At 35.1% G+C, this 14,370-nt stretch overlaps 1 protein-coding gene across 1 annotated transcript in view; it reads left to right on the top strand.

Moving 5' to 3' along the window:
• The first annotated feature begins 9,014 nt into the window (after positions 1-9,014).
• The window catches only part of LOC147078806 (guanine nucleotide-binding protein G(q) subunit alpha), a 40,261-nt gene continuing 34,905 nt past the window's right edge, over positions 9,015-14,370 (top strand). The window contains exons 1-2 of the mRNA XM_085949616.1: positions 9,015-9,133; positions 9,601-9,808. Of these exons, the coding sequence (XP_085805742.1) occupies positions 9,691-9,808 (118 nt within the window). The 5' untranslated portion in view covers positions 9,015-9,133; positions 9,601-9,690. The remainder of the gene's footprint in view (positions 9,134-9,600; positions 9,809-14,370) is intronic.

The following is a 14,370-nucleotide window of genomic DNA, read 5'->3' as shown; positions in this document are numbered from 1 at the left end:
AAGTTAATAAAATAAAATAACAAAAATAAAAGTAGACGGAAGCACACAGAGCGAACTATTGATAGACCCTATCTTAAAAACTTATAAAACAACGTCCACCTAAATTCACCCTCACTTAAGTGGAATATATCAATATCCGAAGCGATTTCATTAAACATGGTTATTGCTCTCCCAATTGGCATTACTAATGGCAAGCTAGTTTCTAAGATAATTATCAGAAACACACAAGCCAACACCACCAATAAATAATGGCAGATTTTCCATTTACGCCGCCGCGTATAAGTCGGAAAAAATATGTAGCTAAATAAAGATCCCTTCTAAATTTTCAGCTACAGTATGTAAGCATACCTAAGAGAAAGTCAGTCGGATAGAGCCACGGATAATATCCATACAGCCGAAAGTAAAGGAGTCTCAAATTTTTTTTCTGGACCCTCTCCACCATGAGGCTGAACTTCGACTGATGCGGGGCCCAAACGATAGACCCACTCTCAATCATATGAATGAATATGAGTGAAACACGTATCGTAAAGAAATCTGTATATCTATGCGATGGATATTCAGATTTACAAAAAAATACAGAAAAAATCAGTGTTGTAATACGTCCATTGCCGACTCAAGTAGAAAGCCGATACATTCACAACGACTGGTCTTACTTTTCCGCCCCTCCCGTTGTTGTCTATGGGTGACCTGTCATTGCCTGTCATTGTTCTATAGCAATGATACTTAACCTTTTTTTTCGTCGGGCCAAATACATATATTTGTAAAGTAACGCGGGCCGCATCACTACTGGTGTGACGAAAAAAATCATGAAACCCGCCCTTTTTTACAAAACATTTAGAGATTTTAAAAATTATAAACTAAAACAGAATAATAATAATATATACATATCTGTTCGTCAAAAATTACAATAGTGAAAAAAGTAAAACTCAACAGTTTGTTTTTTCTGTTTCGGGCCGCACATAAAAGCTTAAAGAGCCGCATGCGGCCCGCGGGCCGCAGGTTGAGTATCGCTGTTCTATAGGGTGCTCATACTGACGCTTCTATCGTGTTCACATAGGGAATGGTTTGATTTGGATAGATGAGTTACATGATAAATAATACACTAGCATTAACACACCTTCTACAATAATTTACTCAATGCATTTATTATTATCAATGCTACATATTTTTTGGAAATCGATATTACCACCGGTTTTTGTGTGATGGACTAGTCTGACTTTAACAGCTGATATTATTTATAAATAACACTGATGGTTAATATTTGATTTGAGAATTTTTTTAAATTCAATTTGTAACGAGAAAGGGCGAAACAATATGTCAAGCAATCTGGGATCTGATTTGACAGCTGAAAAGTCGACCATTCGTTGCTTGTGCAAAAAGTTATGCTTAGGCTTTATTAATCTAAAAATGGCGGTGAATATGTCCTAAATAGCTACATAATATACCATAAATAATAATGCAAGGTTGCATGTTTTATCTATACCTATGGAACAGTCATAATAATTATGTAGGTACCTAACTACATGCCGGTTTACTCTGAAAACTTCGATGTTATACATTTTATTGTGGCTTCTCTCGATGCCGGACGAGCTATCGAGGTTTAAACAATTTACACTCACCTGAAGGATTATGTATATTATAATACAAGACATTACTAACCACGTGTCAAGTTCTGTCAATGCCATCGATCTGCGAATTGGATACAGGCCGACAGTGTGTGGTAATACCAGGGGCGGCTCTACCTTAAGGGTTCATAGGGACCATCCCCACATCGGTATCACGTGGAGAATGCGTAAAAAACGGCCGATATTTTTATAATTATCATAATAAAGCTACTAAATTAAATGAATTATTTAATTTATTTCATCTATCTAAACCCGTCGATATTTTAGAGAGATATTGATTATTATTATACAAATAAATAAAGCAATAATTGTAAATTATATAATAACATAACTTGTTCATTTAATACGCCCTATTTCACGGTGACACCTATGTACAAATTAAGAAAGCTATGGCGTCTATTTTTCGCTAATCGGGGTCACTCAGTCCCATCCAGTTGCTGCGGTACAAATCTCTTTCTACAAAGTATGTGAATGCATTAGCGTTATTATACGCCTGTTATACGCATACTAGGGACCGAATAGAATGACCCCATAGGCGAGTAAAAATGCTCGCTGTATGTTGTTGTTCAAAACTGATGATGGCAAATCTATAATAATAATTATTATTATTAATTAAGTTTATATTTTTAAGCACGATTTTTAGATGTGATTAAGTAACGACTCAGATAATCATATTATTTATTCTGAAAAATTACTCATTTCCTCATCATATTATTATAAGTAGCTTCGTACATAACGTACCTATAATAATATGAAAATGTAGGTAGGTACATACTTGTACATTTATTTGATAATTAATAACTAAACCCCACCACCTAGAAAGTCGTCGAGCCGCCACTGGGTAATACCAAAGGCTATCAATTCTATTTTACATTGAACATTGAAACTTGTCGCCATATTCGCCACTACCGCTAGCTATACTATTCAATTTAATACAATCTGACACGAAAAATGTTATGGGGGGTCCATTTCATTTCACAATATCAGTATTAATTTAATATTGATTTTAATGAGTTAGGAGGAGGTGGGTTTAATCAGGTCTCGAAATGAACCGGAGCGCCGTTCCGGTTCATGAAATCGGCAAAGTTATCGCTCCGTCTCATGGAAAAAATAATTTTCCCGTTTGCGCATCTGTCCTATGCACAATGTTGCTATCGAGGGTAGTTTATCATATTTATGTATTGAGTTATTATAATTTGTTACAATAAATTAGTTGTAATTGTTAAGGCCATGCATTAGTTGAGGCACGGTCTAAAAAGATCGTTGCTAGGCGATTCGCGGATTGCGGGTCGCGGGTGCAAATGACGCCTGTCAAACGAAATATTATTTGTCATATAAATCCAACATACGTCCATTTTATGTTCTGTTTATTGTTCTATTAGTAACAATAATAATATATTCATTGACATTTTTTCTTTTTAAAGTAAATGGGTAACGTTTTTAGTCATCTTTACACGATTTTAGAATTAATTAACCCGTCGCCATCACGCAGCAAAGTGACGTGTTTCTGGCTCGACATTCTCTCACTGAATGCGAGCGAGTCCAAAATTTCGTCGCGCCTACAGTAGAAAATTATTTGGCGTTTCACTGATGCGTCACCGTGCTATGTTTTAACAGCACCTCTTTTGGCTGTGTTAACTTTTAGAGCGAGATAGACAGTTTAGACGGCTAACTTATTGTAACAATTATAATACCTCAATATATAGATATGATAAACTACCTTCGATAGCTGCTGATAGCCGCCGATAGCAATTTTGTGTATAGAATATATGCGCTGAGGTAGATAGGTCATAAAAACAAGAATATAACACACTTAAATTGTAAAATGTATATCCATAATAATAATATTAAATTGGGCAATATACGTAAAACTGATTAAGATTGTGCACCGTTTATTTCTTTTCGTGGCAAAAGGTTGCCGACATCTGATTGAAAAGTTTATTGGATGATGCGTTGAATATTGATGAAACATTAGTCGTGTGTTGGAACCACAGAATAGATAATTCATATAATTCCGATAGGCTATATTCCAATACAGTAAATTTTGACGCATGGCTTTGAATGTGCGAGTGTCCTATGAAAATGAACCACGCATTATAGACGTGGAATAGTGTGCAATAATACACCAATATTAAATATGCGTCAACGCATAAACCGAGAGCCGTTGTCAGTATTCGACCTAGGACGTATTCTTGACACGTGTTTAAATTTATCCCGTATTATTCCTTACTCAAGATCGGTTGTTTGCTTCTCCTTACCCGTTAGGTATTTAATTTCCCATTATTTCTGAGTTCCATGGTTGCATCATTGCATTCTTTTAATTCTGGGAAACCATTGCAGTTGATACCTATTTTGTATTATTCCAGTTAGAATCTAATCGGAAGTAAAAAAAAAAACTCGGCGCTTTGCGCCTCGCGGGGAGCTCTGCCCCCCTGGTCCCCTCAGATGATGGTTACTTAAACCCTGACGGCTAAAATTATTTAACATGGAACATTCTTTGTCTACTGATTCTCGGAATGCTGGTTGTCCAAATTCGAAAGAAAATTAATTATTTGGCAAAGTAACCGAATCCAAAGGATTCAAACAATTAGTTTACTTTTCTGAAAATACATAATGTAATTACAATAATAAAACTAAAGAAGTAATAATAACAGACGAACAATACGTCGCACAGAATGTAGGCTACTGGGCGGGCTGCGCGTTTATAGTTATTCTACGTCTATTTTTCGTAACGCTTTTGCGTCGGAGATCATGAGTAAAACATGTTCCATGTTAAAATGTCAAATCCCGGTCTAACGAGACTCCGGGCAATATAATATCATTTTATTTGCAGGTACAGAATAATAAAAATAATAGTACTTAATTTATCACAAGTCACAAAGATAAGAATAAATGCTAATTTATATTTTTCCAAATTTTCGAGATTACGTCTAGGTAAAGTAGATATCTACATGCTCAGCGATAAGGAAGGTGTCGAGCTAATTTATTGTTTTCCACTCTCTTATCTCATCTAGCATGGCAAATAAAAGAATATTATTATTTATTTATTTTGTACGCACTGAAGATTTTTTCTAGTTGCATAATATTACTAATGTTAATTATCCAGTGCCGTCCCTACGTAAAATGCCGCCCTCGGGAAGACGGAGACTGACATAACCTTTCATTTTTAGTCTCAGATTGTATGTAAATTTGAACATACTAACATAATTTTGAAAAACACTTCTGAAAAAACATATTATATATAACCAAAGAGAAAAAATCTTTTTGAAAAAAGTAAGACACCCAGCAGGAGTAGAACCAGTGATGTCCCGTGGGGGTAAGCAGATTGAGCGTCGCTTGAGGGCGGCAGTTACTCAAAGGGCGGCAAATCAATGAAAATCATTTGGAATATATGGAAATAGCCAGCGCTCGAAATGAAAAAGTTTACGAACCGGAGCGCTCGACAGTTTTCTGAAGAACAATACATAGTTATCATAGTTAGAAGACATAGTTATCAAATTTAATGTGTATTTCATAAAAATAAGTGTGTTAGATTTTCTATTATATGGCATATCTACTATTATACGGTCAAATATTTTTTTCCACGAGACGGAGCAATAATTTTACCGATTTCACGAACAGGAACGGCGTTCCGGTGCGCTCCGTTCCATTTCGAACCCTGGAAATAGCTAAGTACCTTAACTTAGTAACAACGAAAATATCTTTCCATTAAAAAATCAGTTCACTGGTTTTGTCGGGTTTGCGATATCTAGTTTATTTCCGTTGCCCTTCGACGTCCATGGTGACCAGAAACGACACGTGCAGATTTGCGAATAATAAAATTAGTCTGATATTTGGTTAGTAATGTATACAACACATTTCTTAGATATTGGACTCATGAAAGGATGATAAAAATAATGTATTAACATATGAGGCGGCATTTTGGCGCTGCCTAGGGGCGGCATTTTATCTGGGGACGTCACTGAGTAGAACCTGCATCTCTTGGGTTTACTCCCCGTGCGCATTGTCCACTATGCTACAAGGTGACATAAGTACTAATTACCACAAACTTTAACTATTGGCCTATAATACCTGCTCATCAGCACTCTTCCAAATCAAGCTACTATTGGCAATCGGTTTTTGTTTATTAAATCAAAGTAGTACGTAACAAAGTAAGTATTAAATGCCAATAGTTAAACCAAGAGATGTCACGGAGACTTGAAGCTTTCGAGATGTGGCTGTATAGACGCATCCTCAAAATTCCTTGGACTAACCGGGTGACAAAAAAATGTTGAAGTTCTCAATCGAATGGGGAAGGACCGAGAAGTTCTACGTAGAATCAAAACCAGGAAACTACAGTACCTCGGGCACATTATGAGAGGACAAAAATACAGCATTCCCAACTTGTCATTCAAGGAAAGATCAATAGGGAGCGTAGCAGAGGACGGCGCCACACTTCGTGACTTAAGAACCTCCGTGATTGGTACGAGTGCAGCTCCACTGAGCTGTTCCGGCTAGCAGACGACAAAGATAAGATCGCCTTGATGGTGGCCGACCTCCGCTAGGGGTTGGCACAATAAGAAGAAGTTAAAGTTTGTCGTTGTTCAATAATTAGAATGGTAGGTACATTCTTAACATCTTGTGAATTATTCGTTGAATAAACGAAATACATAGTAGATATGTAAATTTATTACAATTAGGGATTCCAATCCCGGGCTATTTTCGATACCTATGAATCCCGGGATTGATAAACATAATCCCGAAACTTTCGGGATTGGTTTTTTTTAGCAATTTTTATGGAAAATAAAATAAAAACGAAAATATAACAGAACAAATACTTTTAATAACAAATAACTACATTAGAAATAAACTGAGTTTGAATGAAATTTGATTTATACCCATGTGTAAGTTGCCGATTCATTTTATGTTTTCACATAAATTAATAAAAATGAGAAAGATTAGAAAAAACAATGCTTCGCACTATTAACAAAGTAATTCCACCATGATGTCATACGTTTTACGGCAGTTTCATATTTGGCTGACCAATTAGATTTATGAAGCGGAAAGGCCATAAGTACACCATGATTTGCTTTATTATTTTAAATCTCGCTAACCTATTCATTAAGTCTTTCTAAACAGCAATCTCATATTTAATTCACATTATTATTTATATTACAATATTATTTACTCCATTAAACTTTAGTATTTCCAAGATTGAACGTATACAAAATTAACAATAAATGTCTTAAATAGTATAAATTATACTAGATTTATTTTTGACCGATGTTATCAATGTTATTTGTAAATATTAAATTTTTATACTAACAATGGAAAAAATGCCAATCCCGGGACCAGTCCCGGGATCCCGGGATTGTCAAATTGTAATCCCGAAATCCCGGGATCAGAATTTTGGCTCGGGATTGGATTCCCTAATTACAATATATTTCACATCATCTACCATTTCCACGAAACATACTGTCAAACATCGGTGTTTTTGAGTACGAGGAGATCTAAGACTCTGACGAGATTTTCCTGTACGATAAACAGCCATTGGGTACCTATTACAATATAAAATGGAATAGGTTACCTGATTTTTTTTAAAACTAAGATGTCGGTACTTTCTAATATAGCGACTGCATCATCTGCTTTATGGAAAACCGCCACTGCTCTCAAAAGCTGTAGGTATTATTCGCATTGTAATATATTTTCTTGGGTTTCCACCGCGTGTACATCTTCCTTTAAGGTAAGAAGTTTAGTAAGAAGTACACGCGGTGGAAATATATTACGATAAACAAAACAGCCGCGAAAGTCTCAAACATGGTATTATTATTAGTATTCGCGCCTTGTGCCACCCCTAAGCAACGCATGACCTGCCTACTCCCACGGAACGTCACTGTAATTAGCCGTTCTAATTTTTATGTATGATGATTGTTACGTCATGCCAATATTAACATATTACTATATATTTTTACTATTATGCAATTAAATCAAATTATTACTTAGATACTATTATATAATAAATAATTACAAGATAAAAAGAACTTTTTATATACAACGTTTTTAAATTTTCTGTAGAATCATATAAACTTGACTTGACTAGCTTAAACGATCAAGTAACGCACGTATATATTAATTAATAATTTAGTTTCTAGGACCCCAGACCCCCAGCAACCAATAATGGTGTCGAAATAACTTTTCATACAAAACAGAATTAACTGAAAATTAATTCAATTCTACTTAAAGATAGCTAAAAGTATAAATATATTATTATACCATAAATAATATGTTATATTTTCAAATGTCTAGCTAGTCGGGAAGTTAGTTAAAAATCGATTGCAAGATTTGTACTGGACAAAGAACCACCGGACAAATAAGAATACGAGCTAAGAAAACGGTTGTAAAATAAATCAAATGGTTAGTTGATTGATATAATTTAACACGACAACCATAGAGTAGTTTTAAAATAATCGTTTCTCTAACCAGTTTTATAATAATTTAAGTAATTTCAAAAGATTCAGCGTGTACTTGATGGTAATTCACTATTAGTAAAAAATCTAACCTGCTTAATTTAAAGTTTTTTATTATTTCAAATGCATTTAATTACCCAAGTATATATAAGTTAGTAAGTAAATCTAATTGTATCCTGCGTTGATTGTATGATTCAAACATTCAAAACGTACATACAATAATTTTATTATTAGTCATGAAAATACCTAATATTTTTATTATGTCTCAATAAATAATTTAATCCACCGCATGAAAATAATGCTTAATTTGATACTATCTATTCCAAAATGTAAGCTGTTTTAGAAAATGTATATGAATGGTTATATTCTTCTTACCTATAGTTATGTTTATGGAAAACCTACCTTAAATGTATTGGAAAATATACCTATATCTTCTTGTATTCATTTCATAAATTATATGGAGTGAAAAACTGTTTTAGTTAATTTCAAATAGTCACTCGAAATACTTTTTGGATAATTGAATGATTTTGTGGCAATGTTTCCTTGTAAAATAGTATTATTATGGTGAGATAAATGAATAATAATATTTAAAAAAAGAACTAAAAATCAAATGGCGCTCTTTTAGATTATGAGTGCGCAAAATGTTGGTCGCGTGTGATTCAGTCGTTCAGTAAGTGTTGCCAACCGTACTATGATTATAGTACAATACTATAATTTTGAATCCGCGAAAAATGTTAAATACTATAATTTTACGCAAATATGCCAAAAATACTATAATTTTGAAGGATTAAAGACGAAAAATGTTTTTGTACTATAGTTTTTTTAAAATTCTATAATTTTTACCCTTTTGTACTATAATCAACATAGAAAAAGATGGCAACACTGCGTTCAGTGGTTGTTTTTAGCGACTTCCTGTCGGCGCACGCGCGCTGGACCATTCAACATCTCCCACCGCCATATTGAGAAGAGGCGGCTGCCGTATACTCAAAACTGTGTAAGTTCGTGTTTTGTGCAATATTCTGACGTGGAACGCAGCGGTGTGCCCTATGGATGTTCATTTGGGTACGTATTTTGTCGATCAGTGCAGCATTTTGTCCGATAAGCGCGTAGTTGACCGTAAAAATGGAGTTGTAACCTACGCTTAGGCCGTTCCAGTCGTCGGCAGACCCCCGTCAATCGACTATTTGTTCGCACTTTTAATCTTATTAATGAGCACGTGCAGCGCAGATCGATAGGTTTCTCGGATCTAGTCATTTTAACAAGATTATAAGACCGCGGCGCATCGTTTCAGCCCGGTATATAAAGGGATTTCCGGGTGTTTATATCGGCAGTTGACAGGGTACCTATACGTATATACTCTGCCATAAGTCACCACACCCAGTGTGAGAGGGTTGTCGGTTTTCATTCTTGACGTGCATTTTTACTATTGTTTCGATCGCGAGTGAGTGCTAATGGTGCGCGTATCGCCGCGGCGGACGTGTTTTTTCGTATTTGTGGAAAGATTTGTGTTCAAGGGATGTATTTTATAGGAGTGGTGTGCCTTGGTTGAGAGGCCCTGCCATCGGGGAAACGGCTCCAAGCAGATAGTGAAGGGTCCCGACCCTCCGGAGTGACGAACCATGGAGTGCTGCATGTCAGAGGAGGCCAAAGAGCAGAAGCGAATCAACCAGGAGATAGAGCGGCAGCTTCGGAGGGACAAGCGCGACGCCCGGAGGGAACTCAAGCTACTGCTCTTAGGTAAATAAACACCCTCCACCTTTCTGATCGATCTCATTAACTCTCATCATGATACCCTACGCACCTCCGCATAGTTTTACCACCTAATTTTGACATTACCATAGCTTTGTACCTTTTTTAATTACACCTATCTGTCATTGTGTACTAACCTCCCATTACACCTATCAATTTTAACTCGGCATATTACATTAGATACTTTATTATTATTATGGCTACTTTCGAATGATTTTTTCTAGTTTGTCACATCAATGTTATTCAAATCTTTTAAACTTTCGCTTTTGTCATCTTTCATTGTCTGATATTGACGAAAAAACGAACATAAAATTTCTACCTCATATTCAACTCATTTCTCTTTATCGCAAATTATCTACTTTTGACATTATTTCTAATTCGTATTTTTTGCTGTGAAATTATTTGCACAATTATTATTTCAATTTATTTTCATAGATAATTAAACAATATTTGTGGTTTATTTAAAAAAAAAATGATACGATTTTAATAACACAGTATCACAATAATTGTGTATTTATAATATTATAAGAAGAAAATTTACATTGTTAACCAAACTATTTCAATCATTGACTACCTATAAAAACAAAATTCATTAGAATTTGTCACACCTACAACACCTATCTATTCACGCCCAATTTGCATGTTTTAAATATTTTATCACAATCCTGTCAAATTTTTAGTACTTAATTATAACACTGCTTTTGTACTCGTAACTATTAATTAGTCTTATACTTTTATATTAATTTGTTTATGTTGTCCATTCATTTATATTATGACATTTTGAATAACAGAAAATATTGGCTATGGGGTTGGATTTTTGACCTCCTTTTTAAAAGCGAATTTGCTAAAGCAATAATGCAACTTAGAAAGATTACAATAATATACAACTGTCAAAAAACCACATTTTATGTTCAAGTAAGACATACATTATATTTCGTATAGCTTTGTGAAGGATCAACGATTATATAGGATAAAGCGGAAGACAGTAACAATGACATGTTTTAGATTTGATTGTTAACAGTGGTTAAATTAGAAATGTGTTTCTAATTATCTCGTAAATATCGTCATTAAATATCATGCACTCAATTTAGCAACTGCCGGCATATCATGAGGATGTTACAAATGTATTATGTAAAAGAAGACAATATTGTTGGATACAATGTTGTAAATATATTCTCTTGAGAATCTCTCCATCATCGTCATTAATCTGCATCAATTCACATCCGGGTGAAGACTCTCTCTTGTACACTGTGATGCAATGTACTTCCGCAAAACTTCACTATCCCATCTTTTGTAGTTTTTTGAAGTTTGGACCTACTGGGCGCCACTAGTTGATATCTTTATTTCATTGGATCTACAATTCAATGTCTATCTTGTTGTTAACCACTTGTATGACCTATTGGTTCCGTGCTATGGGTCCAAATGCACATTGAAAAACAACATGTAGATTTGCCAGACCCGGCATTCGAAGCTGCGACCTGTGACTTTATATACAGACACATAATCCACTTGTGGGCATTTGGGCTATGGATAATAATATGTTTATAGACTTGTAAATCACTTGGTAAATGTAGTCAATCAGTTTTGGGAACAGATTCGAAATAGAGTCAACACATTGATTAAGAATTGTAATTGATTTCTTGATCATGATCCCAATATTTTATCTTATGCCGATAAATGTGTGTTCGTTGCTTGTGGATTTAATTTGTTTTGAAATTTTACCCGCTGCTCTCTCTTGGTCTTTACCTCATTGCTGAGGATCGTGACCACTTTAAAATTCCGTCATCTTCTCAGCGAAGACTTTCCACCCCTCCCGTTCCTCTTCTTTTCTCAAGGCAGAGTGAAAACTGCCCCCAGTCAGCTCCAATGCGCCGACACTCTTCCTCTGCATCGCCTTCCCTGGTCACGGCTACCCAAAACCACCTGTCTCTCCAGGTTATCCGGTCCATACCGAACAATATGTCCAAAAAACTGCAGAATGATCTAATCAACAGAGATAAATGATGAATTTGTAGGTGTGTTGATAAGCTGAAAATTCGACATTCTTCAAATGGAGTAGCAAAATCTACAATGAAAAAGGATCAACGAAGTGATGTATATTGTCACATAACTGGGATCTATTGTCACGTATTTTTCCGCCCTCATTTTTCCTTCATGCTCTGGGGATCCTATCCTTAGATCGGACTCTGTGATGAGCTCAAAATAATAGTATTAAAATTTCATGTAGGTGAGAATATAATATTAAGAGCTATTATCACCTTCACATACATTTGTTATACCATGTTATATATGTATTTACAAATCATGATAATGCAGCTTTGAAATTCTCAATAGACATAAACTTTTTTTTATGAAGACTTTAAACTGCGACGTCCCTCTTTTCTGAGTGAGGATCCATTGTTCAGATCTTCCCTCGAATTTTGTTGATAAAATTTACAATTTTACCAAGCTCTCCGTCCTGTTCTCAAAGACATTTCGCAACTTTACTCGATGTTACTCAAATTTAATGCGTTGACTTGCAACTCGCTATTCCCCATGAGAACATCAAGTCTTTTACCTGTTGTGTGGTCTGATCGTAACCTCGATATCGAGCGAAAGACACGGGCGTCGGAACAGAGAAGTGGTAAATTCTGTGAGTACCAAATAAGTGAGTAATTCCCAAGGTAATAATATATTCTTCGGTTTAACACAGTTGTACCACCACAAGGTATATGAAGAGAAATATTCTCAGTCTATTTTTGTAAATCGGTAATAATTATAATGAATCGCCACAAGATATCAAGTACTTGGCTATTAAAATTTTCGTATTGGCTATGCATAGCATAAATATTTGTGCTTTTTCCATAACTCAATGATTCACGTGTAAACGTATACTCAACTCAACTATAAATACACCAATACTTTGGAAGCATCAAATTTTTTCATAATCATATTTTCTTATACTATACAATATGGTTATGCATCTATTGTACCAAAGTAGATGATAATACTTATAAAAATTCATACAAAAATTTACATATTAATCAGCAATGTACTTAATACTATAAAAAATAATTTAAGTTATTTTGGAAATACTAAAAATAATATTTGTGTAATGTTTGAGGCTTTCACGGTTGTTTTTTATCGTAGTAGATTTTTGAGTTTCTTACTTGATAATGGCCTCTGCAACGAGCCCGAAACGTCGAGGAAAGAAGTAAGAAGGACACACGGTGGAAACCCATAAATCGGTACTGTTCGGTTATCAGGAATACAGCAGCAAACAAATTATGAAAATAGCCGATAAACTGGATTATTTGTTACGTTAACCTAAACTAACAAATAATCCAGTATATCGGGTATTTTCAAAATGTGTTTTCCGCTGTATTCCTCATAACCGAACAGTACCCAAAAATCTACTACGATATAATTTTTGTGCTTTATTGTGTTTTTAATATCAACAGTCTCATAAAATCTGAAATTTTTATAAAAATAAGTCAATTGCAGGAACTCAGAAATAATGGGAATTGAAATACCAAACAGGTGTGGAGTAACAGGCAACCGATCTCAAGTGTGGAAGAATATGAGATAAACTTGAACATGTGTCTAAATTGGAGTCTCAGTTTATCCACTGACGCTCATTCAATATTGGTGTATTTGAAGGTTGCAATACGACACTATTGTACGTCTATAATGTGTGGTTCATTTTCATAGGACACTCACACATTCAAAACCCTACATTAAAATGTAGTCTATTGGGGTATAGCCTATCGGAATTCTATTTATTAATCTGTTCTGTGGTCTATTACCATGTTCGCTCCTAAACAAAGCAAATTGGTCTTGTGTACAGATTATATTAACAATTTTTGTCTACGGGGAATGGTTGTAGACTATTCACCCGAACCATTGGGCCTTTGCTCTGGTTCAAACACATTGAATAAACAACATGTATTTTTTTTGTTCAGCCGCTTGATTAAACCTGCGACCCACTGCTTCATTGACGGCTGCTCGAAAAACTCGATAAATACAAAAACGACATTGTATAATATTATAATGTCGGTGTTCTTTTGTCGCAAATATGAAAACAGGAAGTCACAATTTCTATAGTATTTATTTCTTCTTCTCTCGGTGTCGTCTGTTATCGAAAGTTGGCAACGAACTTACTCTATATACATGTCTTTATCCAGGGCCAATTGTATGAGATTACCAAGGTCATGGAAATTGCACTACTTAAAGTGTATTATTCCTGTATAAGCCTCTACTGCCCTTTACCCTTCCATTCATTATGAGCAATGACATATTCAATGGACAACTCACTTCATACCGGCGCGCACGAGAAATTGTGCATGAAAGTCATTCACAGATGTATAGGTAGATGTCACGTGACCATATGACGTATCCATTTCCATTATGCGATACAAGCTTCGAGAATTTATAGTAATATAACCTTTATTGTAATGGCGTATTAGTGTCATGACTCATTGCGTTAGAAACAGATTCTCGGTTACTTACGACTTCTCGGAGATTAGACGCAAGTGAGCCCAGCGATCACAGGCGACTGTCCAATGGTTTCT

This window comes from Rhyacophila brunnea, unplaced genomic scaffold (assembly GCF_057557595.1).
Source record: "Rhyacophila brunnea isolate RB1 unplaced genomic scaffold, BYU_Rbru_1.0 scaffold_10, whole genome shotgun sequence".
NCBI classification, from domain to species: domain Eukaryota; kingdom Metazoa; phylum Arthropoda; class Insecta; order Trichoptera; family Rhyacophilidae; genus Rhyacophila; species Rhyacophila brunnea.
This window is presented reverse-complemented; position numbering and strand designations above follow the sequence as displayed.